Below are 26,565 nucleotides of genomic sequence, written 5' to 3'. Positions count from 1 at the left end.
ATATAAAAAAAAATCCCACGTAAACACAGCCGTAGGATACCCGATATTTTAGGCGCATCAAATGAAGTAGGATTTTGCTATGTTTACCTGAGATTTTCTATTATTTGATCAAACAACAACGTATATCAGTCATTAATGCATGAAATGTACCAACAAACAGATGTATTTTTAAAAGATTCAATTTTTGTGTAATGGATATCCTATGTCCTCGAATTCACAAGTGAACAAGCAGAATTGTCGGGTAAGCCAGACTACTGGAAGGAAATTCTATTGTGTTGTGTGGTACATGCGTCCTAGATGTTTATTGACACATGTGACCTAGAGCGGGACTCTCTACTATTTTGTTTTAATATTAATAGACTGTAATTTTTGTGGTAAGATCACGTTTTAGAACTACATAATTATAATACTTGGGGATTGACTTAACAGCTGATTTCGACAGCGCTGTAAACAGGCTTGTTCTGGTGTGTGAATTCCCCCCCGCAGTGAACAAACAACGGACACTGCTTCATGAACTTATCTTGGAGATTACTGTAAGTTAGACCTTTTTATTTTATATACATCCCCTACTGTAAATAGTTAATTCTTAAAATTGTGTTGTTGATTTGGGCTGGTATTTTGGGGTATTCTGAACTACAGAATTAAACACTCGTCTGGGATAATGAAAAATTTAATTTTTGCAGATTTAAATTCATAGTTTTTTTTTAAATTATTTAGTTTATCTGATTTATCAAATTTGATAGCCAGCAGAAATTATCATGTTATCGGTCACCTATTTTCTTGTTTCACCGATCGTTCAAATTGGTCATACTTTGAAAAAGGATGTGTTCTTTACATTAGTTGTAAACTTCGGATTAGAGGTTACATCTTTTATGAAAAAACAGGAGAACTAAAAGTTAAGGTTGCAAAAAAACTTTTACATGAAGAAAACATTGAGACAATATGATTTCCAAAATAATAATTAAAAAATAAGGTATCATTTTAAAATATATATCGGAATATAAATACGAGCTGGTCTGCGCGCTTTATGGAAAATTTTATCACATACCAACCCGTATTTATATCCTGATAAATATTTTAAAATGACACCTTATAACTTATATTTACATTTTTAATCGATAACCATTGGTGAATTGTATTAACAACACGTTTCCATACATTTCACATTGTTCACTTACATAACGCTTCGTTAAAAATGACAAAAACACAAAACAAAGTTCCATCAAATGAAGAACTGTTTAGATCATTAAGACGCTGAAAAACAAGTATATCAACAAAGACATGCACATTAACTCATATGATTGAAAACTCTTCCTTATGTGTAAATTGCTAATTTTGGAAAAACTTAAAAAACGTACTGCGAAAGGGGATGTGCAACGTTTTAGTTTTGATGCGCCTTTGAAAGGTGAAGACGCAGCTGTTAAAGACCGACTTCGAAAGATATTCTGTAATATTACGGAGTTAACAGAAGCCTGAGGTGGAGGAACATGAAGAACTCAGGTATAGGCAAATCGTTTATAGACACGACAGAGGATGCAGATGAATCTCCTTGACATCGCAGAGGAAGTGGAAGTGCACGAAGGTAAGGGACGGTTTGTAATTGTTGACAAGCATGAGCTCACTGAATGCTTCTGTTGACTCGATAAATTTCTGTTATAGGTTTTCAACGCCTAATGTCATTGTCGTGCTAGCAGTAGTCTATCAAAGTTGCCAAATTTATCCATTGTTTACATAAGGGTGACCAGGATTTTAGACATACACTGTTTTACAGAAGTTTTTATCATTGATGAAAATCCATTGCTTGGAATACAAATAAAATCATAAATAATTTGTGATGTTGATTTCATCTGTTGCTTGACTTCTGTAGTAAGCGGGAGCTATGGATAGCCTAGATGTGTATTGCCTTAGTAAAAGCAGTACATGTAACAAATGTTTATACGCACAGCCACGTATAGGCGTGTTTACATTGCTCGTGATAGTGTTATAAAAGAAAAAAACATTTGAAACTGTAAATATTAAATTGATCCTCTAAAATTGACGGAATTAAAATTAGATTATAATGAGAAACATAGAAAACAAAATTGAACAAGTGGCAGAAATTTAGAAGTGGCCGCGAAATGTCTGCTAAACCATGCTGCAAAGTGTGCTGATTGGCAAAGCCACCGTATTGTACTCTGTACTGGGCAAAACTGAGAGCAGACAAGGTCAAGGCCGCTATTTCAAAAAGATATGAATTAGTACCCGGAGCATACAGACAAAAGTTCAGAAAGTACAAGAACTTCGACAAGTTAACGTATGTTGAATTAGGCAGAAAAAAGGTTACGACAGCTGTTCAATATGTAAAGTGTATTGTATGATATCTTAAAAGCATTCGACTTAAATAGTGAAATGAACATTACATCCCTTCAAAGTATTCTCCGCGGTTTGAAATACATAATTTCAATCTCTGAATCCATTTCTGAAGTGCTTCACGGTACACTAATTTAGGTAGACCTCTGAGGCACTGACTGATGGCTGAGCCAAGGGCTTGTCGGGACTTGTAACGACGACCAGATAAGAACTTTTTAAGTTTTGGAAAAAGGAAAAAGTCGCATAGGGTTAGATCTGGAGAGTATGGTGGATGTGGCAAGACTGTAACTTCTTCGACTTCAAAAATTGCTTCACAAGTTCAGATGTATGTGATGGAGCATTATCATGAAGTAGACGAACATGCTTAAATCCTGACACAGGGCGTCGTTTATGATAATATTCCTTGAGCTTTTTTGTATAATATCTCGGTAATACCGACCTGTAACACTTTTGCCCTTCGGCACTGGAATTTGTACGGCTATACCATCACATGAGAAGAATATGCAATAAAGAACCTTCTTTGCGTTTATGGTTCTTTTGGTAACTACAGGTCTTCTATCGTGTTTAGTTAGCCATATTTTGTTTCCGATTTTTCTTACTGGTTCGAAATAGTGAACCCATGTTTCGTCACCAGTAACAATGTTTGCAAATTGTCTTTGATTGCATTTGGGAAACATTTTGAGCAAATGCATAGCGGTTTATACTCGTATCCGGTGTTTTTTTTTTTTGGTTTTTTTTTTGGTCATCTGTCAATATATGCGGTATCCATCTGGTGGAAATCTTTCGTACTTTCAAAATACGCTTCAAATGAAATTCACCCACGATAGCAATATGCCAACAGCTTTGGCAATATCACATATCGTGTATCTTCCATCACTTTCAATTATTTCCCAGACTTTTGAGACATTTGCCTTGCCTTTACAGTCACAGGTCCGCCAGATTTTGCTGCATCTTTGACGGACTATGTGCCAGTCAGAAATTTCTTTCTCCACCTACAAACTGTCTTATAAGATACCTTATCAGACCCATAAGCTTCCTCCAATTCATTAAAACTCTGCATTACCGAATGACCGAGTTTTGTGCGAACTTTTATATAAGCTCTAATATTCTTAACCTGTTTCCCAACCATTTTACAACAGTGGTCAACGACTAGTTCTATTGAAATGACTATAAGTTTAAAACTATGGGGAGCTGAAGGCTCGAGTTTATACCGTTGGAAAGGTATTAAAAAGAGCTATTCAAGAGAGTCATCATCCACGAAATCGTGCTAAGTGTTATCGCGCTGTGGTACAATACACATTACATATCGAACAGCCCTCGCATATGATCAATAATTGAGTTCTAAGATTCATTGATTGATGAAACTTTCAATAATTTCCTTCAATCTACCCTAGTAGAAGAGTCTGGATTTTGAGAACACATTTAGAAGATAAGAATATTGTGAGAACTATTGGGTATGCCCCAATTATTTCAAATACCTACACTCTAGATACCTCTCATCAAAAAGAACAGTTTGGCTATATCTCAGACTAGTACTTTTTAAAACTTCAGAGTTTTTCAGGATTTCATTCTTCCATTTTGTCAAATTCTCACCATACCATGGTTTTACGATGTACAAGGTCGTCTTGAAGGTCCTTCTGGTGTAAAGTCGCTTGCCACTTGTACTTTGTGTAAGACGAAAAGTCATTTAATTAGTAAATATTTCAAGCTTAAGAAAAAATGCCCTTGACAAACCATATTGACGTGCTTGTACCGCATTTCAAATTATAGGGAAAATTTAGTTTTGCTGTGTACTGGCACTCCTTATATTTCGGGTTCAAAGTCCATTTCATATAAATTGCCGCGGTGGCCTAGATGTTAGAGAGTTTGCCCCGCATGCGGAAGGTCGGGGTTCGAATCCCAGCCGTGACATACCTAAGTCGTTAAAACAGGTAGTGCCAGTTCCATCGCCAACTGCTCGGCATAAGGTGTGAATGTACGGGTCCTCGGAGATGACCTTAAAAACGGATGTCCTGTGTCACAGAAGGTGTGGCACGCTAAAGATTCCTCACTGCTCAATGGCCGTAAGCGCCGAGCATAGGCCTAAATTTGAAGCCCTTCACCGGTCTTGGTGAGGTCTCCATGTAAGTGAAAAATTCTAGAGAGGACGATAAGCAAGATACAATCAGTCAATCAATCCATTTCATATGGAGGATTATAAGCCATTTTGTCCCGGTGATTTGTTTCAATCAATAATTCTAAAGAAATTAAACCTGTTGAGATTTTGTGACATACTGGTGCTGCCCAGGCCTTGTTGTTAGAGAACATGTTGCCTTTATGTGAGAGCTAGTCGTCAGTGATGTTCCGTTTTATAGAATTTTTCTGAAATCAGATGCAATTACTGGACCAGTTATCGCGGGTAATCGGCCTACTCTTCCTGTTGAAAGTGTTTCCTTGCTGCAAGACAACGATGTAACCTATGGCAAAGTTATACCAGATCCCATAGTTCGTGTAAAAGTCACTTCCAATGTCACGTAGCCTGTGTTCTTACCAGAGCGATATCTAGAAGACAAGAAATCGAGATTGACCATAATCGAGCCCTTGACATGACTGGTTTACCTCATGAAATTGGTTTCAATGACACTTTCCATTTGACCTTGATGGCAGTCCACCGGTCATGAAAGCATGTGAGATTAACCAGCCATTTGATAGTGAGTCTCCGTCATAATTCAGATGATAAGGATGGTCCAAATTCGCAAGTAGACCACGATTCAGATACCCTCAACCGGTATCAGTTACTTTCAGAGCGAAATAAAGAGTCCAATATTGTCCAACGTAGCAATAGGGTGCTTCCACCAGAAGAGGCCAACAAAGTTGGCGAGTGCTACAAAATGAAAGACAACATCATTATGTGACAATAGCCACCAACAGGTAAAGAATGGCCTGTCGTTCACCGGATACTGGTCCCAGTAACATATCGTGAGGACATCATGAATTTGCCTCACGACATACCCTTGACAGGTTATTTAGGGGTCGATAAGACTTGTAACAAGATTTTGAATTATTTTATTGACCCAAATTGTGAATGGATGATTCTGAATATTATAAGGTATGTCGTGTTTCTCAGATGGTAAGTAAACCTCATCAAAAAATACCATCTGTCCCACTTCATCCTATTCCAGCTTTTAACGAACCTTTTAGTCGAGTGTTGGTGGATTGTGTAGCACCTTTGCTTTAACCCTTTCTCTACCGGCACATTTTAGAGGTTTTTAAAGACTAAATGACAATATTTTTACATCGACTTAAATCTGCATGTATCACGATTTGGGATAGGCATATGACATATAATTTTGTTAGGAATTGGATAGGGAATAATTTCTTATAAAGTTTGTCAAGGTATCCCATGACCTCAAAGAGGTATACGGGGTCATAGGTCATATAAGTGCACATTTTTGCATTTTTTTTCTCTCTGAAATATATATATTACGACCCCTCTCACTAGATTAGAGTCAAAAATAGGAAATTCTAAATGCATGAGCTGATGTGCCTTTGAAAATACTACAAACACATCACAATCAAATTAATCAATTTTATTGACAAACGAATATTTTGGTTGCTAAGTAACAACACCCATAGTACAATTTTGACCATAATTTGCCTTTCTGCATACATTCGACACAATTTAAACATAATTACATTGAATGATGATTAGTAAATGTCACATTATTTTAAAAATATAATCTTTAAATATATCTTAATCATTTTAGAATGTTTTTAACAAAAAAATATGATGATGAGAATTAAGGTCAAAGGTCATAAAATGGAAACTTTGTACTTTATATACATTGTACATATCCATCATTTTCTAATAATATGACGTTTTGCCATTATGTTCCACTAATTAGAATAAATATTGCAACATTAAAACAAAGATCTTTATTATTAATCTAAAATAATTTAATTTTTTGCATTCAAATATATTTGGTTGCTAAGCAACAGCACCTTATCAAATGTTATTAAAAAAACCTACCCGATTTTCCTCTCCAAGTTCAACGAGTACTTACTTTCAATCACTAGATTTAAATGTACTTGCATCATATTTAACAAAAATGTTCTTATATTCAACCTCTTAAAATCTATTTCTAGACATCATTCTTGATACACTGTCCTGGGTTGTTCCGATAGGGGCATGCATTGACCAATATCTGTCCATCGAACGGAACTTCACAGCAGACATGTATAAGATAATGCCCAAAAATCTGGGGGAAAAAGAATTTCTTAATACTTAGCCCTAAATACTAATGTATCATCAGAGCTTTTGAATGCTCAATTGGCTCTGTAAATATTTTTTATAGTCAAGGCCCTCTGAAAATTGCAAGTATACATTTAATTACTTATGATATTTTATCAGAGGTAATTGTAGTACACATCTAATAAATTAGTTAGACGCACAGCAAGATTAATTTTGGTAAAGATAATCGTTTTATTATGCATTTTATTATTCGTTTTAAACTGAAAATCACTGTCACAATATCGGTACTTTAAAACTAGTAATACCTGTACAATTCCTCTTCAGTGAAAGGCTGCGAACTTCCTTGGGAAGCATAATGACAATCCTCCCCCCTAGATATGACCATCTCAGCATAATGGTTGGTGGCAACACAGATGGAGAAAACCAAATCTTCTGTCAAAAACAGCTTCATAAAATCTGCAGTTCTCTGAATAATCGGGTCCCATATCTGAAAGGAAATTGCAAATAAAATCAGTATTGGCCACCATACCATATTTGTCAGCATTTAGAAAACTTGTCATACCTTATAATTAGAAAAAGAATAATAATTTTCCGGTTTTTTTTTTTTTTTGGTCTCTTTTTGTATGTATGTGATACCTAGTAATGCAGTAAAAACAGTAAAATGGTACACGCATATCCGTGTATCATGACGCCATGATTCCATTTGTGAATGTATTATCTGGATTTATTTGAATGTTAACCAAATGTATAGAGATTTAACCCTATATTCAACCTCAAAGAGTCATACCAACTGAATGCCAGGCTGTCGCTCCGAATGAAAAGCCGCAGTTCTTGGATCAGGTGTCCCTGTGTCCTTCATATCAGCATCCTTCCAATGCATGTCTGGCTTTGCAGGTAGACTGTCACTAGCGGACGATACCTGGGAACTTTCCACTAGATATTGTGATGTCAATACCCTTTTTAAAGATGAAAAGAAATTACAATTAAGGATTGTTGGTTTATGTTTTAAAGCAAAATATGTTCTGTGGCGGATTTAAGGGGGGGGGGGGCACAGCCCCCCCCCCCCCTAAAATTTTCAAATTTAAGGTAAATCGTGGTATTGGCCTATCTTGTTTAGAAAAATGTACTAAACGATAATAAAAGCAATACTTTCTTCCACTCCCGAGGAAATAAATGACAAAATCTTTTTATTTATTGAATTTTTTAATTGGGAGAACTTAATTTTTTCCAAAAACCTGTAAAATTTACGTCATTTTACTAATTTCGCCATATTAAAAATGATAAAAAATAGTACAAATGACTTAAATAGGAGACATTTCAAGCCCTATAAAATCTGCAAAATCTAAGAGCTTCCGGGGGCTTTGCCCCCTGGGCCCCACCTCAAGGTGGTCCCCAGACCCCCTGCCTCATAAAGTGGCGCGCCCCGTAACCGTAATTCCTGGATCCGCCCCTGATGTTTCATGGTAGCAAGGGACAGTTTCGCACTTAAGTGCAGCTCAAATTTAAAGATACAGATACCCTGTATTTGAAGTGACATTTGGTAGGGGATGAGTTAGAAATGAATGGAATATTTTATTATACATTGCGAGTGTAGCAGAGTGCGTAATGAAAAAAAAAGATATGCATCATGTAGGTGTCAGCATTATGCCTATCATATACAAGGGGGGGGGGGGGGGGGGGTACTGAAGAAATTCTGGTCCTGCGAAAATACTGCAACTCTGAGGGAAAGTATATTACTCCAGATATAAAAGTAGAATTGAATTGGTTCTTCATGGTACACAGTGTCTAAATCCCCTTGCATGGTATTCTGATGGGGTGTGGATTTAGTTGAAATTAGAGAAAATCTAGGCAAGATCATAGCTCATAGCATACCAGTACCAGCATGTATGGATCATATGTAATTTATGTTCATAAGGCTACTCAGTGTATATAAAATACATGCATTTGGATAAAAGAGAAATCTATATGATTTTTCATTAACCTGTCATAATCAGACTTTGATTGATGTTACGTACCCCCCCCCCCCTCCCCCACTTCGGCCCATACACACATTTCGTTTATATTTCTGTTACAATATGAAGAAAATAATTCAAATTATGATAATAAATTCTATCATTACAATGACGTAATATGTGTTTTCCTAACAGATTGTGTTTTCTTTTCATAGAAAGATAATTTTTTATACACATGGAAAAATCCTGGAAAATAGCCTCACCAGCGGTCATGAATAACCAGTCTGATTAAAACCACCCCATCCCCCTTCTCATTGCACACTAAATCCACCCATTTCTTTCACTCGCACGTAAGGTAAGGAGAAAATTCTGGAAAAAGGGGGGTGTTAATCAGACGGATTAATGCCGGACCAGGACAGATTAAATGATGTCAGTTCTTACTAAACAATTAGATGTTATTCACTTGGTTTAGAAATCATAAAATATAAATATTTTCTTTAATGAAACGAAAAATTATGGCATCAAATCGCGAATTTTTCATAACATGACAAAACTGCCAATTTTTTTCTAGTCGGCCTATGTGGCTACATCAACGTACATGTACATGTTTATACTGAATGCATGATCGTCTGGGTCATCCTGCAACAGGAGATCAAGGGCATCTTCTTCTGACATCAGGTCGGTTTAAAGATGTAAAATACAAGCCTTCGCTGTGACAATCACAGTGAAGCTGTGTTGTTTTCGTTGAAACGGAAACACGTGTGTTCCCCGTGCACACTTTCAGAAAACCCCACGGGGCCCGCGATGGCCTATAGGCTATATGCGAACTTCTTATTAGTTTTCTTTGTTTGGCAGGGGAAAAAATATTACTATTCCGAACAAATATAACGTTTATATCTGAATTTGAAGTATTTTATATATCTTTTTTTTTAATTTACTTTTCCGATGTAACATTCTCAATAGGTGTTGTAGGTTGTGTAACTGTTATATATACCAATATTGGTTTTATGCATTTTTTTAAAAAAGCAAAGAATACCTGGCTGATTATTTCATACATATGTGTATATTGCTTTAGTGTATCAAAAGGTACTGAATTTACTAAAAGGACAATACAAATTTTATAGTTTTCACCACTTTATTGTGCGATGCGCGTCGATCGCTTTTAGCGACAACGTTTTGTCGCTAATTTTAAAGAAAACCGCGCAGCATGTCCCAATTTCATTTTATCGTAATATAAAAACTACCGAGAATTGTATCACGAATAAGGGCCCATCAAAAAGGAAATTTCCTCTACTTTTACAGGCTGTATTTACTTTTCCCTATTTCCATATATAAATATAGGTAAAACGCCGACATGTTTAAACATTGAGAAATAAAATCGTAAGAAAACATACATGTGCAAACAATTGCTATTTTCTTATAACTTTGCCAGGCATTAAAAATAATTTTTATATCTTCTGAAAGCAGGGAATATATGCTTTTCAAAAATATAAAAAATATTGAATTCATAAGGAAAATAAAAAAAAATCATATCGAGGGGGAAAATGACCTTGCGACAAAGCGTTGCGTCATATTTAGACGAAGCCATCCTTCACTTTAAATGCTTTTTTTAATCTAATGGCTTTACTTACTATACTGATTTTTGCATAGTAAAAAAATAAAGAAAATTTCCAAAAATATGATATATAGATCATATATCTTATGACCGTAGTTTCAAAGATTTAGAGGCACTCCTTTTGCGTTGCCCTGTTTTTACGCGCCACCGGTCAAATTGACCAGTACGGTAGAGAAGGGGTTAAACTAGGTTAGGAAACCAGTATTTACTTAATTTACACGACCATTCCTCACGATAAATCAAAGACTAGACTTTTTGACATCATAGACAGTTGCTTCTTCAACAAAAATGGGAAACGGAAATACAGTATTCATATCTAGTGATCAATCATGCAAAGAATTAATATTTGCTAAACACCACTCTGATTCCACGCACGAGTAGTTTGAAGTTGAAATAAAAAAATATGGTACAGTTCTTCATTGACAATATCTTCGTGGTCTTTCGTGATCAGGTCTTCCAACAGTCTGTTGGAATCCCCATGGGTACGAATTGTGCTCCATTGTTAGCTGATCTGTTTTATATTCATTTAAAGCAGAATTTATTCAGAAACTTCTATGTGAGAAGACAAAATTCCTTGCTGTGGCCTTCAATTCGACATTTAGATATATTGACGATGTTTTATCTATTAACAATAATAACTTTCATTCATATGTCGCTTCGATATATCCTTGCGAGCTCGAAATAAAAGACACCACAGAGTCGTCCACTTCTGCTTCATACTTAGATATTGTATTGAAAGTAGATATTAACGGCAAACTAACAACTCAACTTTATGACAAACGAGATGATTTCAACTTCTCCATCGTCAACTTCCCATATTTATGTAGCAATATTCCTCTATCACCTGCATATCGTGTTTACATTTCTCAACTGATTCGATACGAAAGAGCTTGTTCTGCGTATGGTCAGTTTCTGAATAGAAGCAGGCAACTGACAAACAAGTTGATGGTTCAGGGGTTCCAACAGTCTCGTTTAAAATCAGCATTTCGCAAATTCTATGGTTGTTATAACGATCTAGTTTGCCAATACAACATACCATTGGGGCAAATGCTGTCTGACGTTTTTCGTACCGATTGTTAAACCGTTCGTGGCACACTCACGGGGGGTGTGACTGTTCAACAGAGGATACTTACTCCTCCTGGGCTACTTATCCCACCTCTGGTATATCCAGGGGTCCATATTTGCCCAACTATCTATTTTGTATTGCTTCTGGGATTTATGAGATTGGTCACTGTTCGTTATCTTCGCCTTTCATTCCATAGATTGAGTGATTGATTGATTGATGTTTTCCGCCACACTCAACAATTTTTCAGTTATCTGGTGGCGCCCAGTTTTTATTGGTGAAAGAGAGAACCCAGATACAATGTACCTGGGAAAAGACCACCGACCTTCAGAAAGTAAACTGGGGAACTTTCTCACTTACCGGCGCGAGCGGGATTCGAACCCGCGCCGACCAGAGGTGAGAGGCCGTGTGGTTTTGAGCGCGATGCTCTAACCACTCGGCCCTTTCATTCCATAGAACCGAAATCTTTATTTACATACAATCCCCCGATATTTTAACGAATTCCAGCATTTTAATCATGATTCAGAATTCAAACGTTTTACATCTTATTTGAAAACTAATACCCTTTGATGATTATGATTGAAATTACATACAAAACTATCACAATAGCACATTTCTCACAATAAAATAGAATTTCAGATATAGAGCTAGCATTACTTTAAAAGAGACAACATATTTTAATCACACTCGTCAAATGTAAATGATAGCAATTTGTTTTTGGGTTACATAAACTTGGAGTATGACAGAAACTAAGTCAAATACTGTGATTCTTAATTCTGTTATATAAAACTACACATTTGTGTTCTTCATGAAATGCACAGTAGATGTTAGGGATGTCGTGTACTTTCTGTGTTGAAATTCAGTCATGATTTCTAATTAATCAAAACCTTATCAGCACCTGTTCCTATGTATATTCTAATTATGTTTCATGACAAGAAAACATTCCTGGTTATTTAGTCCCCTACCGACTAAGTCGAAGGGGACTTTAGGTTTGCGCTCTGTCCGTCCGTCTGTCTGTCTGTCCGTCAGTCTTGCAAATCAGTTTTCCGGACTTTTTTATGTGCTTGCAGACATTCATTTGATATTTGGCACAAGTTACAGATCAAATTTGAATTTCGTCTCGACCCGTTGATCTTTTACAAAGTTATGGCCTTTGGAATTAGAAAAATATCATGAATTATCAGTTTTCCGGACATTGTTTTGTTGTTGTGCTCGTAGATATTCATTTGATATTTGGTACATTGTTTTTCCACAACAAGTTACAAATCAAGTTTGAATTTTGTCACAGTCCGTTGATTTTTCACTAAGTTGGACTTAGAAAAATAGCATGAATTTATCAGTTTTCAAGACTTTTTTGTGCTTGCAGATATTCATTTGATATTTGGTACGTTGCTTTGCCAAAACAAATTACTGATCAAGTTTGAATTTCGTCTTGGTCCGTTGATTTTTCACTAAGTTATGGCCCATGGAATTAGAAAAATAACACGAATCATCAGTTTTCCGGACTCTTTTATGTTCTGCTTGTAGATATTCTTTTGATATTTGGTACATTGCTTTTCCAAATAAGTTACAGATCAAATTCAAATTTCGTCTCGGTTCGTTGATTTTTTTTTACTAAGTTATGACCCTTGGACTTAGAAAAATAACATGAATTGTTAGTTTACATCCAAGTTTCTTATTTCTGTAGATAAGAGTACTACACTCATTAAAACTTCTAACAAAGTAATACAACAATGTAGATGAATTATTCATGATCACTTATTTTTCACAGTTTATTGACTTGGTTAAAGATTTAAACCTAATTATATTTGTCCTTTTCCCTGGTCTAGTCTTTGTATCTGAATAGTAATTGATTTCCATGCAACCATTCTTATCCTGGTTCCCCAATTTCCCCTTTTACCATAACCTACATAATGAACTTTGAATATTGTTGTGGTACAGTGATTTTTGCAACCGGTTGGGGACTATGTATTGCCATGCAATACTCTCAGGATGCTTGTTTCTACTGCATTTAATTTTCATCTAAGTGACGTTAACCGAGGCTGTAGGTACCAGTATGTCCCTTCTACGGGACTTCCAGACATCGAGCACTCATAATTTATGTAGAAATCGGAGTTAATTCAAGTGATCGCTTCTACTCTTAATCTTGTTTGAAAAAGACGATTAATGTGTCAAGTTGTATGAGGAATTGGGGTGGGGTATTTCGACTCTCAGACTTTACAGAAACTGTCTTTTCTCAAACATCTGCAAACAAACAAATTACCATAACAACCCAGTATTCCTACCTCCCCAAAATAAAAGAATTTTCTATAGCGCTAAGTTTGCGCCTATTCTGTTCTTACCAATGGCCTACGGTGCACATTTTTGCAGTTACTCCCCTTACACTGGAAGTTGGGGAGGAGGTGTTTATCGTTATGGTCCTAAGCATTGTAGTAGATAGTCTTCGACAATAATATCAATTATCCCATAACCGGCCGTTTTTGTTTTGATCTTTAGGAAGGTGTATATCACCTCACCTATCCTCTTCGTTCCCGCTGGCATATAAGGCCCCAATACACTGCTTCCACCTGTATCTGGCTACTGCCCTTGCTGACGCTCAGCTATTCCATCCCAGCTTTAACCTTTCCTGTTCAGGAGTTCTTCACGTTGTTTTTGGCCGGCCTACTTTCCTCCTTCCCTCTGGGTGCCATTTCAGTGTGGTTGTTCGAATCCTAATGTTCTCCATCATTAGTACATGGTCAATCCAATTACACTTCCAGAAAGTTATTTCGCTTGCTGTTCTTGTTTTTGTTCTATGATGGAGGTCATCTTTTGATATTTTCTCTGTCCATCTTATTCTCATTAATTTTTTCAAGCATGCATCTATTCTGAAAGGTGTTGATCTTCTATTTGTCTCGTTCCGTTGTTTTCCATGCCTCACTTCCACACATGAGAACCGACACGAACAAGCTATTGAATAATTTAACTTTTGTTTGGATGGAAAATTTTGATGAGCTCCAGATTTTATTGAGCCTTCTGAGTTGAGATGTAGCTTTTCCCAGTCTAATGGTAATGTCCTCGTCAGATCCCCCCTTTGATGTTAGCATATCTCCAAGGTAAAGTAAATGTTTCTATGTCTTCTAGGTCTTGCCCATCGATCTTCACTGGTTCTATTATGTCAGAATTGAGTCTCATTACCTAGGTTTTCTTTGTGTTTATTCTGAGGCCAGCTCGACTTGTATTTTCATGTAGTCTTTGTGTCTTTTGTTGGATGTCTTGGAATTTTGAGGAGGAGGTAAGAGGTGTCATGCAAATGAGACAAAGAATAATTCAACATTTAATTAAGATAGCATTTGCAGAATTCTTCACAAGACAAATTAAATAAATGAAATAAATTTAATTCACAATTTCCATGGCGTTGAGTAAATAACATGTTGTAAATTGAATCTTTTTACTAATTAGTGGATTAAAAAAAATACCAAACATGGAAAATATTGCTTCGTCATTGCACACTCGGGAGGCACCGCCTCCTCGTATGAAATAACTCAACGATACTTTGTATAAATCACCTCATGTCATTATTGTAACGTATTTGATAGTAGCTGGTTATGTTTTATATTTTCCAACATTTTATATGCTAACGCAACCCGTTCGTCCACTCGTTCACCTGACGTATCCAGGTATTAATTCAAATACTTCAGTTTAGTGCGTGCAGTCACAGTGAGTGGACGCATTAGCTTGGTGTTCCCGAGGTTGGACAGTTGGAATTCTCTCCAGTTTGTTTTATACACAGGGGCTAAGCCCGTTTTGGGGCCGAACTCTGTGATACCATAAATATAGAAAGGGGTCTAACTCTGGCACACATAAAAAACTAACCACTCACTTCAAATGCCTAAAAAAAATCTTAAACTATGTATGCTATGCGTAATTTGTCGTTTTCCTTGCATAGATTAATGTTTTAACTACTTACATGCCAAATTTCAAGTCACAGGTTCTTAAAATAACAAAGATATACGTCATCGTTCTCTCGATTTCACTTGTTTATTTTTACTAGGACATTTACCGGTCCAGGTCACAGAGTCGTTTCTCGCCTATGACAGCAGCGAAATTCAGACTAGTGTGGAAGATTTCGGACCTGTCAATTAAAATTTCACATCAATTATACGCTACTTACTTCCTCATTCTTTAATAATGTTCTTCGTGTTGACGTTACACGACTTATTTTCCCTCAGCAACATCAACTGTTGACAAGAGCTGCCATTTTAATGTAAACACTAAATACCCGAAATGTCTAAAACTTTGAAGAAGGGGAAAATGGGCAATAATAATCTAAATGAAATAGAATAAACAAAAACAAAAAATTAAAAAAAGCCAAAAAATAATGTTCAATTTCCTTCTCTAAGTGCAATATCACAAGAATAATGTTTTGATCAGTTTTAAGGCATTTGAGATTTTAAGTCTATCGGGTATCTAGTGCGTTCATTAAAACGGCAGCTCTTGTCAAACTTGATGCTGCTGAGGAAAAATAAGTCGTGTAACGTCTACACGAAGAACATTATTAAAATATGAGGAAGTAAGTAGCGTATAATTGATGTAAAATTTTAATTGACAGATTCGAAATCTTCCATACTAGTCTGAATTTCGCTGCTGTCATAGGCGAGAAACGACTCTGTGACCTGGACCGGTAAATGTCCTAGTAGAAATAAACAAGTGAAATCGAGAGAACGATGACGTATATCTTTGTTATTTTAAGAACCTGTGACTTGAAATTTGGCATGTAAGTAGTTAAAACATTAATCTATGCAAGGAAAACGACAAATTACACATAGCGCACATAGTTTAAGATTTTTTAGGCATTTGAAGCGAGTGGTTAGTTTTTTATGTGTGCCAGAGTTAGACCCCTTTCTATATTTATGGTATCACAGAGTTCGGGCCCAAAACGGGCTTAGCCCCTGTGGTTTTATATATCAAGACCAATTTCAAGTTATTTTTATTTTTATGCCCCCAATATTGAAGATCGAGGGGCATATTGTTTTTGTCCTGTCTGTAATTCTGTCTTTCTGTCTGCAACTTTAACCTTGCTAATAACTTTTGAACAGAAAGAGCCAGAGCTTTGATATTTCACATAAGTATTTCTCGGGAGCATTTGTGTTTCACAAACACATCTTGTATTTTATGTATTTTGTTACTTAAATTGTGTGTTTATTATAACAATATATAAGTACGCAGAATTTTCTTCATCTACAGTAACACGTGTCCGTTATATGAACTTACGCTATTGTGTTATGTTGAAAGTTATATGTTGGTTGTTATTTTCTCACTCTTTGTCAATCCTCTTAGTGGATGAGGGTTTGTCGTAAAACGCTACTGACGGTACCATACTAAGTATGGGGACCCGGACCTGTTCATCAGTTGACATCCACGTGCCTCAAGATATGGTGGCCCGTTGGAGTTAGAAATGATGGTGCTAGTATTGTAATATCCGGGAGCAGGAACAACGTTAAGTCTTACCTGTTGTACGGTGTGTCACCTGTGGCCTTATTCACAAAATATCTTACGACTAAGATCAAAACTCCCAAACAGTGTAACTTCCTTATTTTTCATTTCTGGTAGACATCCTTAATTAATATGTAAAGTACATCCATGGTTTATAGAACTTACTTATGATCTTGTGGTCGGTATTTGATTATCAGACAGAATTATTTTTTCAGTTTAGTCGTAAGATATTTTGTGAAAGTCAACACCGTGTTGTGTGTTTGTTCCATGTCGTCAAATTCTTATTACCAAGATCCAGAACAGAAATCGTCTGACATTCACGAAAGATGGCAGATATTTAAACACTTTTGAATTGATTATCAAATTAAGGAATTGTATTTAAGAAAAGTATACTGAAAATATGTTTGTAAAAGTTATTCAATATCGGTTCCAAAACTAGAAGTATTAGCTATAGCGTAAGGGTTTAAATTATTCTGAAAGATTGATACAATTTTAAGTCGGTTCTAGGTTTATTTTCCACCAGCATGTGTTTTCTTCTTTCTATTCTATTTCTATTGTATATTTTTCCTGTAATTATGTTCCCCAAACAAAGTTTGGGAACATATTGTTTTTACTCTGTTTCTTATTATTAAGGTCTTCCGTTTCCAACGGAAGACCTTCTAGTGATTCTACTGTTTATTAAGGTCTTCCGTTTCCAACGGAAGACCTTCTAGTGATTCTACTGTTTTTATTATTAAGGTCTTCCGTCTCCTGCGGAAGACCTTACTATTATTGTTCGCGTTCTTCTTCTTCATTAAGGTCTTCCGTCTCCTGCGGAAGACCTTACTATTATTGTTCGCGTTCTTCTTCTTCATTATTATTATTATTATTTTCCTTGGTAGTACACGCGTTTTTCTCAGCCATTTCTCGATCGATTTTCACGAAATTTTCAGGAAAGATGTGTTTTGGTGACGAGACTTTGCTTGCAAAATTTCGTGCTTGACGTCACTTCCGGTCAGGAGTTATCTCTCTTTTAGTGACTTTTTGAAGGGCCTTGTTGTCCACACATCTCCTCCGTTAGTTTTGAAGCTAGAGTCTTGAAATTTCTACACAAGATAGAGTAAACATTTTAGAAGATTTGTGGGGGATTTGATTTTACCGGAGGGGATTTGCCTAAACGCTCGCCTGGACCTGAAAAAATGGATGCCAAAATTTTTCGCCGATTTCGGCGATTTTTCACCTTTGATCTCCAATATCTTTCTTCTTGCAAATATTTTGTTAAGACATGTAGAACAAAAGTTGTGCACATTTACGAGATCTTTTCGAAAATATCATGTTTAGGGGCTAGCCCCTTAAATTAGGGATCTAGAAGGGCTCAAAGTCTAGATCAAATATCTCGAAAATCCTTAATATTTTGGTATAAGTCAAAGAACAAAAAATGTTCATCTCAACAATCCAAATCTATTCATATAAAAATTTAGGTCATATGTTACGTAATAAGGGATTTTAAGGGCCAAAACCATAAATTTTTTACCCCTTGTATCTCGAAAACGACAAATATTTTGAAAAGCAATAAAGAACAAAAGTTGTTCAGAATGATGATCTGAACAATATACATATTTCGTTTTTACCCTATGTGGCCCCGTTAGGGAGCTACAGTTTGGCCCCTAAAAATTACTTCTAGAAATAACTCGAGAACGGTAAAGAATTTCTAAATACTTGGTGAACAAAAAATGTTTGAAATGTCATGACCTTTCTTACGATATCAAGCAAAAGGGGCTGACCCTTTAAATTAGGGTCCCAGAAGGGTCCAAAGGTTTATGAGAATATCTCAGAAACTATTAATATTTTGTAATAAGTCATTGAAGCGGAAATGTTCATCTAAACGAGCTTGTTCTTATCAAATCAAAAAGTAGGTCATATGTTACGTAATAAGGGATTTTAAGGGCCAAAATCATAAATAATTGACGTCTCATATCTTGAAAACGACAAATATTTTGAAAAGCATTATTGAACAAAAGTTGTTCAGAATGATAATCTAAACAATATGTACATTTCGTTTTTTCCCTATGTGGCCCCGTTAGGGAGCTACAGTTTGGCCCCTAAATATTTCTTGTAGAGATAACTCGAGAACGGTAAAGAATTTCTAAATACTTGTTGAGCAAAAAATGTTTAAAATGACAAGGCCTTTCTTACAATATCAAGCAAAACGGGCTGGCCCTTTAAATTAGGGGTTCAGAAGGGTCCAAATGTTTTTGAGAATATCTCAGAAACTATTAATATTTTATAAGAAGTTGTAGAAGCGGAAATGTTCATCTCAACGAGCTTGATCTTATCAAATCAAAAAGTAGGTCATATGTTACGTAATTAGAGATTTTAAGGGCCAAAATCGTAAATATTTGACGCCTCATATCTTTAAAACGATATATTTTTTGAAAAGCATTATTGAACAAAAGTTGTTCAATGTGTCATAACCTATCGATCAATATTTCAAAATGGGTCTGTGGGCCTCATGGCTCGCCTGTAGAGTCGATTTTTGTCGATATCAGTCGATTTCAAAAACTTGTAACTGGTAAATATTTTGTAGGACATATTGAACAAAAGTTGTTCAGTTTATCGAGATCTATCGATTGATATCAAGAAATAGGCCTATGGTCCTAACGGCTCGCCTGTAGAGTCGATTTTTTGTCGATATCGGTCGATCTCAATGACTTTTTACAGGTAAATATTTTGTAAAGACATATAGAACTAAAGTTGTTGAGTCTATAGAGGGCTGACAAATGACATCAAGAAATAGGCCCGCGGGCCTTATGGCTCGCCTGGAGAGTCGAATTTCAAACGAATTTCACCGCAACTTTGCTTCAGAAGCTTATGATATGAAAAATTGATTATATCTAAAGTGTCTTAAAGTCGGAAACTAAATTGGGACTCATTTGTCTTTTTTTTTTTTTTTAACTTCGAGTGCATCAACAAATCGGACGGAAGACCTACTCGTTGCTCGCAACGAGATCGTGTCTAGTTATTATTATTATTTTTTTTTCCCTTTCGTCTCCGAGACCGCTGGATGGATTTTCCTGAAACTTTCACAGGTTATAGACAACGATGGTACCTCGAGGCATTTTTTTCATTTTTTCAAAATTCACTTCCGTTCGTCAGATACGTCCGATTTTCCGGTTTTTGAAAGAAAGTTTGTCCGGGGGTAAACTTGAAAACCACTAAAGATAATCGAATGAAACTTTCAGGGATGATAGATCTATTTTCTCTATGGTGCATGCACGTATTATTTTTTGTCGCCGTCACTTCCGGTCGTCACCGGAAGTGATTAAATAAATCATCAATTTCAAACTTTTTTCTTTGAAATTGAAACCTACTTTGGTTTATTATATCTCGTTCTAATTCTCAAAAAATGTTGACCCCACCGGAAGTTGAATCTTCAACTTCCGGTTATATGAAAGAAAGCCCACTCATTCTCTCATTTTTCAGTGCCATAAATCTCGGTCATGAAACTAGTTAATGAGTTGAGTTTTACATATATTATAGTCACTACAAATGTCTAGAGTAACGTCAAATATTTTTGTAAAATTCACTTCCGGTCGGCAAATACGGCTTATTAGCTGTTTTCGTTGTCAAGCGTTTTTTTCAGAAACGGTAAAAGATAGAGTCACCAAAATTTCAGAGTTAATAGATCTCACTTTGTAGGGGTGCAGTAGGGGGGTAAGAATGTCGGCCGTCACTTCCGGTCGTCACCGGAAGTGATTAATAAATCATAAATTTCAAACTTTTTCCTTTCAAATTGAAACCTATATCGGTTTATTAGGTCTCGTTCTAATTCTCAAAAACTATTGACCCCACCGGAAGTTGAATCTCCAACTTCCGGTTACATGAAAGAAAAACTATTCATTCTCTCATTTTTCAGTGCCATAAATCTCGATCATAAAACAAGTTAATGATTTGAATTTTATATATGTTATAGACATTATAAATGTCTAGTGTAAATTCAAATATTTTTGTAAAATTCACTTCCGGTCGTGAGATATGGGGTGGAAATATTCAAACCTTGTTTTTTCAGTTTCTCAATAATGAATATAGATAGACGCTTGAAACTTGTAGAGTTGATCAACTAACATTAGTCCATTGTACACATAGATTCAATTTTTTCGTCCGTCACTTCCGGTCTATACCGGAAGTATTTTTAAAAAATGTCGATTTTCCAATTTCTTCGAGTGATTTCTCAGAGATGGTGGATAGATTTTCTTGAAATTTTCAGGAATAATGTCTTATGAAAGGACCTTCCTATAACTATTTTGTTTTTACAAAATTCACTTCCGGTCGGATTATATGGCCGATTTTCTGTTTCTCAAAAGGAATTTTCTCCAGCATTTTTCTTGGAAAAGGTAAAATATAGGTTCATCAATTATTCAGGAATTATAAATCTCCGTTTGCAGTCGTGCAGTAGAGGGTTGAACATGTCGACCGTCACTTCCTGTCGTCACCGGAAGTGATTGAAAGAATCGCAAATTTCAAACTTTTTCTTGTAAATTGAAACCTATACTAGTTTATTAAGTCTCTTTGAAAGTGTCAAAAGAATATTGACTCCGTTGGTAGTCAAAACAACTACTTCCGGTTTCTTGATAAAATACCTTTTTACTTTTCATCTCTTTGTCACCATAAATCTCGCTCATATTTGAAGTCTTTCATATGATTTTCACATGTCATAATAAAAGTATCAACTTCTAGAGTTTGGATCATTTTGTTTTTCAAAATTTACTTCCGGTCGGTAATAACCTACTACTTTTTCTTTCTTTAGTCTACTTCTTTTTGTTGAGAACTCTTTCAGATAAAGACGTGAAATTTTCAGGGAATATAGACAGTAAAGAGTCGCTGTCATTTATAGGAAAACGCATCATAAAAGTACTTCCGGTCATCACCGGAAGTTACGAGAAATGAGTAAAAAATTCGATAATACATTTCTCATTCATTGTTAAGGCACATTTTCTGATATATTTAAATGGTTTTCGTAGGAACAGAAAGTTCTTTACCGGAAGTGGTCTAACGGAAGACCTACTCATTACTAGTAATGAGTTTCTAGTTATTATTTTTTTTTTCCCCTTTCGTCTCCGAGACCGCTTGATGGATTTTCCTGAAACTTTCACAGGTTATAGACAACGATGGTACCTCGAGGCATTTTTTTCATTTTTTCAAAATTCACTTCCGTTCGTCAGATACGTCCGAATTTCCGGTTTTTGAAAGAAAGTTTGTCCGGGGGTAAACTTGAAAACCACTAAAGATAATCGAATGAAACTTTCAGGGATGATAGATCTATTTTCTCTATGGTGCATGCACGTATTATTTTTTGTCGCCGTCACTTCCGGTCGTCACCGGAAGTGCTTAAATAAATCATCAATTTCCAACTTTTTTCTTTCAAATTGAAACCTACTTTGGTTTATTATATCTCGTTCTAATTCTCAAAAAATGTTGACCCCACCGGAATATGAATCTTCAACTTCCGGTTATATCAAAGAAAGCCCACTCATTCTCTCATTTTTCAGTGCCATAAATCTCGGTCATGAAACTAGTTAATGAGTTGAGTTTTACATATATTATAGTCACTACAAATGTCTAGAGTAACGTCAAATATTTTTGTAACACTTCCGGTCGGCAAATACGGCTTATTAGCTGTTTTCGTTGTCAAGCGTTTTTTTCAGAAACGGTAAAAGATAGAGTCACCAAATTTTCAGAGTTAATAGATCTCACTTTGTAGGCGTGCAGTAGGGGGTTGAGAATGTCGGCCGTCACTTCCGGTCGTCACCGGAAGTGATTAAAGAATCATAAATTTCAAACTTTTTTCTTTCAAATTGAAACCTATATCGGTTTACTAGGTCTCGTTCTAATTAAAAAAATGTTAACCCCACCGGAAGTTGAATCTCCAACTTCCGGTTATATCAAAGAAAGACTATGCATTCTCTCATTTTTCAGTGCCATAAATCTCGGTCATAAAAGTTACTGATATGAATTTTACATATGTTATAGACACTATAAATGTCTAGAGTAAATTGAAATATTTTTGTAAATCTCACTTCCGGTCGTGAGATATGGGGTGGACATATTCAAACCTTGTTTTTTCAGTTTCTCAATAATGAATATAGATAGACGCTTGAAACTTGTAGAGTTGATCAACTAACATTAGTCCATTGTACACATACATTCAATTTTTTTGTCCGTCACTTCCGGTCTATACCGGAAGCATTTGAAAAATTGTCGATTTTCCGATTTGTTCGAGTGATTTCTCAGAGATGGCTGGACATCTTTTCTTAAAATTTTCAGGAATAATGTCTTATGAAATGACCTTGCTATAATTATTTTTGTTTTTACAAAATTCACTTCCGGTCGGATAATATGGCCGATTTTCTGTTTCTCAAAAGGAATTTTGTCGAGCATTTTTCTTGGAAAAGGTAAAATATAGGTTCATCAATTATTCAGGGATGATCAATCTCCCTTTGCAGGCGTGCAGTAGAGGGTTGAACATGTCGGCCGTCACTTCCTGTCGTCACCAGAAGTGATGGAAAGAATCGCAAATTTCAAACTTTTTCTTTTAAATTGAAACCTATACTAGTTTATTAAATCTCTTTGAAAGTGTCAAAAGAATATTGACTCCGTCGGTAGTCAAAGCAACTACTTCCGGTTTCTTGATAAAATACCTTTTTCTTTTCATCTCTTTGTCCCCATAAATCTCGCTTATATTTGAAGTCTTTGATATGATTTTCACATGTCATAATAAAAGTATCAACTTCTAAAGTTTTGATGATTTTGTTTTTCAAAATTGACTTCCGGTCGGTAGTAAACTACTACTTTTTCTTTCTTTAGTCTACTTTTTGTTGAGAACTCTTTCAGATAGAGACGTGAAATTTTCAGGAAATATAGATAGTAAAGAGTCGCTGTCATTTATAGGAAAACGCATCTGAATAGTACTTCCGGTCATTACCGGAAGTTACAAGAAATGAGTAAAAAATTCGATAATACACTTCTCATTTATTGTTAAAGTACATTTTTTGATATATTTGAATGGTTTTTGTAGGATCAGAAAACTCTTTACCGGAAGTGGTCTAACGGAAGACCTACTCATTACTAGTAATGAGTTTCTAGTTATTATTATGTTCCCCAAACAAAGTTTGGGAACATATTGTTTTTACTCTGTTTCTTATTATTATTATTATTATGTTCCCCAAACAAAGTTTGGGAACATATTGTTTTTACTCTGTTTCTTATTATTATTATTATTATTATTATTATTATTATTCTTTTTCTCCGGTACTTTTTTGTCCGGTAGTGTTCTCAGAAACTACAAAAGGGATCGATATGAAACTTTCCAGGATGATAGTATAGCGTTTGTAGATGTGCATAGTGATAGTCATTTTGTTTGCACGTGCATGCACGCGCGCGCACGTGCATTGCAATTTTGGTACAAAAAATGGAAAATCAGAATATTGAAGGAAGCGATATAAAACCTAAATAGGATGATAGTATATCATTTGTACATATGAAAAATAATAGTTATTTTGCCAGCACGCGCACGCATGCGCGTGCACGCGCATTACAAAATTTGTACGCTAACTTTGGAATCAGTCTAACTTTTTTGTTGTTCATTGAAATGGCTTGAAATTCATATCATAGGTAGATATTGAGACCCTAAACTGATTTACATGGTCAAAATTACCAATTTGCACGCGCATGCACGTGCGCTTCATTTTGATTGGATAATGCTAAAATGTTTGTAACTATCTTATTTATGAAGCAAATGAGATGATATTCACAGCATATGTAGACAATATGTGTATCTATATGTTGGTGTAACAAAAAATGCCAACGCACACGCGCATGCGCGTGCAACGTTTTTTAAATGTTCAATTTTTAAAGGACGATAACGTTTTTGTTTTTCATCAAATTCTATTCATATTAGGGGTTTAGATGTATCTTGGTACTCCTTACAAATTGCTGTGGTTAGAATTACTGCTCAGCACGTGCATGCACGTGTGCTGATTTCTGATTGGACGATTTTAAAATCGCTATAACTTCCTTATATTTGGTGGAAACGTTATGAAATTCATACTGTGGGTATATGATACAAATGCCTGTTGAACGACATCAACAAAAAATCGGAATCATACACGCGTGCGCGTGTATGCACGTTCAACGCTTTCTTTCATTTCTTGGTACTGAAATGACCATATTGAACGTACTACATGTAATTAAAGGCTAAAATAAAATGATTTTTTGCTATAGATTCACAAGGACATCACTTTTTAATTGGGGGAGGTTTGGGGAACATCTGTAACGGTCCCCGTTACAATTAGAACTAGTTATTATTATTATTATTCTTTTTCTCCGGTACTTTTTTGTCCGGTAGTGTTCTCAGAAACTACAAAAGGGATCGATATGAAACTTTCCAGGATGATAGTATAGCGTTTGTAGATGTGCATAGTGATAGTCATTTTGTTTGCACGTGCATGCACGCGCGCGCACGTGCATTGCAATTTTGGTACAAAAAATGGAAAATCAGAATATTGAAGGAAGCGATATAAAACCTAAATAGGATGATAGTATATCATTTGTACATATGAAAAATAATAGTTATTTTGTCATCACGTGCACGCATGCGCGTGCACGCGCATTACAAAATTTGTACGCTAACTTTGGAATCAGTCTAACTTTTTTGTTGTTCATGAAATGGCTTGAAATTCATATCATAGGTAGATATTGAGACCCTTAACTGATTTACATGGTCAAAATTACCAATTTGCACGCGCATGCACGTGCGCTTCATTTTGATTGGATAATGCTAAAACGTTTGTAACTATCTTATTTATGAAGCGAATGAGATGATATTCACAGCATATGTAGACAATATGTGTATCTATATGTTGGTGTGACAAAAAATGCCAACACACACGCGCATGCGCGTGCAACGTTTTTTAAATGTTCAATTTTTAAAGGACGATAACGTTTTTGTTTTTCATCAAATTCTATTCATATTAGGGGTTTAGATGTATCTTGGTACTCCTTACAAATTGCTGTGGTTAGAATTACTGCTCAGCACGTGCATGCACGTGTGCTGATTTCTGATTGGACGATTTTAAAATCGCTATAACTTCCTTATATTTGGTGGAAACGTTATGAAATTCATACTGTGGGTATATGATACAAATGCCTGTTGAACGACATCAACAAAAATTCGAAATCATACACGCGTGCGCGTGTATGCACGTGCAACGCTTTCTTTCATTTCTTGGTACTGAAATGACCATATTGAACGTACTACATGTAATTAAAGGCTAAAATAAAATGATTTTTTCCTATAGATTCACAAGGACATCACTTTTTAATTGGGGGAGGTTTGGGGAACATCTGTAACGGTCCCCGTTACAATTAGAACTAGTTATTATTATTATTATTCTTTTTCTCCGGTACTTTTTTGTCCGGTAGTGTTCTCAGAAACTACAAAAGGGATCGATATGAAACTTTCCAGGATGATAGTATAGCGTTTGTAGATGTGCATAGTGATAGTCATTTTGTTTGCACGTGCATGCACGCGCGCGCACGTGCATTGCAATTTTGGTACAAAAAATGGAAAATCAGAATATTGAAGGAATCGATATAAAACCTAAATAGGATGATAGTATATCATTTGTACATATGAAAAATAATAGTTATTTTGCCAGCACTCGCACGCATGCGCGTGCACGCGCATTACAAAATTTGTACACTAACTTTGGAATCAGTCTAACTTTTTTGTTGTTCATTGAAATGGCTTGAAATTCATATCATAGGTAGATATTGAGACCCTTAACTGATTTACATGGTCAAAATTACCAATTTGCACGCGCATGCACGTGCGCTTCATTTT

At 35.7% G+C, this 26,565-nt stretch overlaps 2 protein-coding genes across 2 annotated transcripts in view; one reads left to right on the top strand and one right to left on the bottom strand.

The window, feature by feature from the left end:
- The first annotated feature begins 281 nt into the window (after nt 1-281).
- LOC125659279 (retinol dehydrogenase 12-like) overlaps nt 282-26,565 on the top strand; it is a 37,490-nt gene continuing 11,206 nt past the window's right edge. Inside the window, exon 1 of the mRNA XM_048890905.2 lies at nt 282-533. The gene's annotated coding sequence lies outside the window, so the exon portion shown is untranslated. The remainder of the gene's footprint in view (nt 534-26,565) is intronic.
- On the bottom strand, nt 5,904-7,496 carry LOC130049112 (uncharacterized). The gene is made up of 3 exons (XM_056146322.1): nt 7,368-7,496; nt 6,886-7,067; nt 5,904-6,587 (listed from the first exon to the last, which is right to left on the bottom strand). Exons 1-3 carry the CDS (start codon nt 7,458-7,460, stop codon nt 6,458-6,460), a joined length of 405 nt encoding a protein of 134 aa, XP_056002297.1. The 5' UTR covers nt 7,461-7,496; the 3' UTR covers nt 5,904-6,457.

The sequence above is a fragment of the Ostrea edulis genome, chromosome 1, assembly GCF_947568905.1.
Source record: "Ostrea edulis chromosome 1, xbOstEdul1.1, whole genome shotgun sequence".
NCBI classification, from domain to species: Eukaryota; Metazoa; Mollusca; class Bivalvia; order Ostreida; family Ostreidae; genus Ostrea; species Ostrea edulis.
Note: the sequence above shows the minus strand (reverse complement) of the source record. Positions and strands in the feature narration are given on the sequence as shown.

What these genes read in the sequence shown, in the direction of transcription:
- LOC130049112 (XM_056146322.1), bottom strand. Translation starts at nt 7,460, where the DNA reads ATGCATTGGAAGGATGCTGATATGAAGGACACAGGGACACCTGATCCA. An exon ending in GACAGCCTGGCATTCAGTTG is followed by an intron (nt 7,068 to 7,367) that starts GTATGACTCTTT and finishes ATTTCCTTTCAG; the next exon opens with ATATGGGACCCGATTATTCA. An exon ending in ACTGAAGAGGAATTGTACAG is followed by an intron (nt 6,588 to 6,885) that starts GTATTACTAGTT and finishes TTTTTCCCCCAG; the next exon opens with ATTTTTGGGCATTATCTTAT.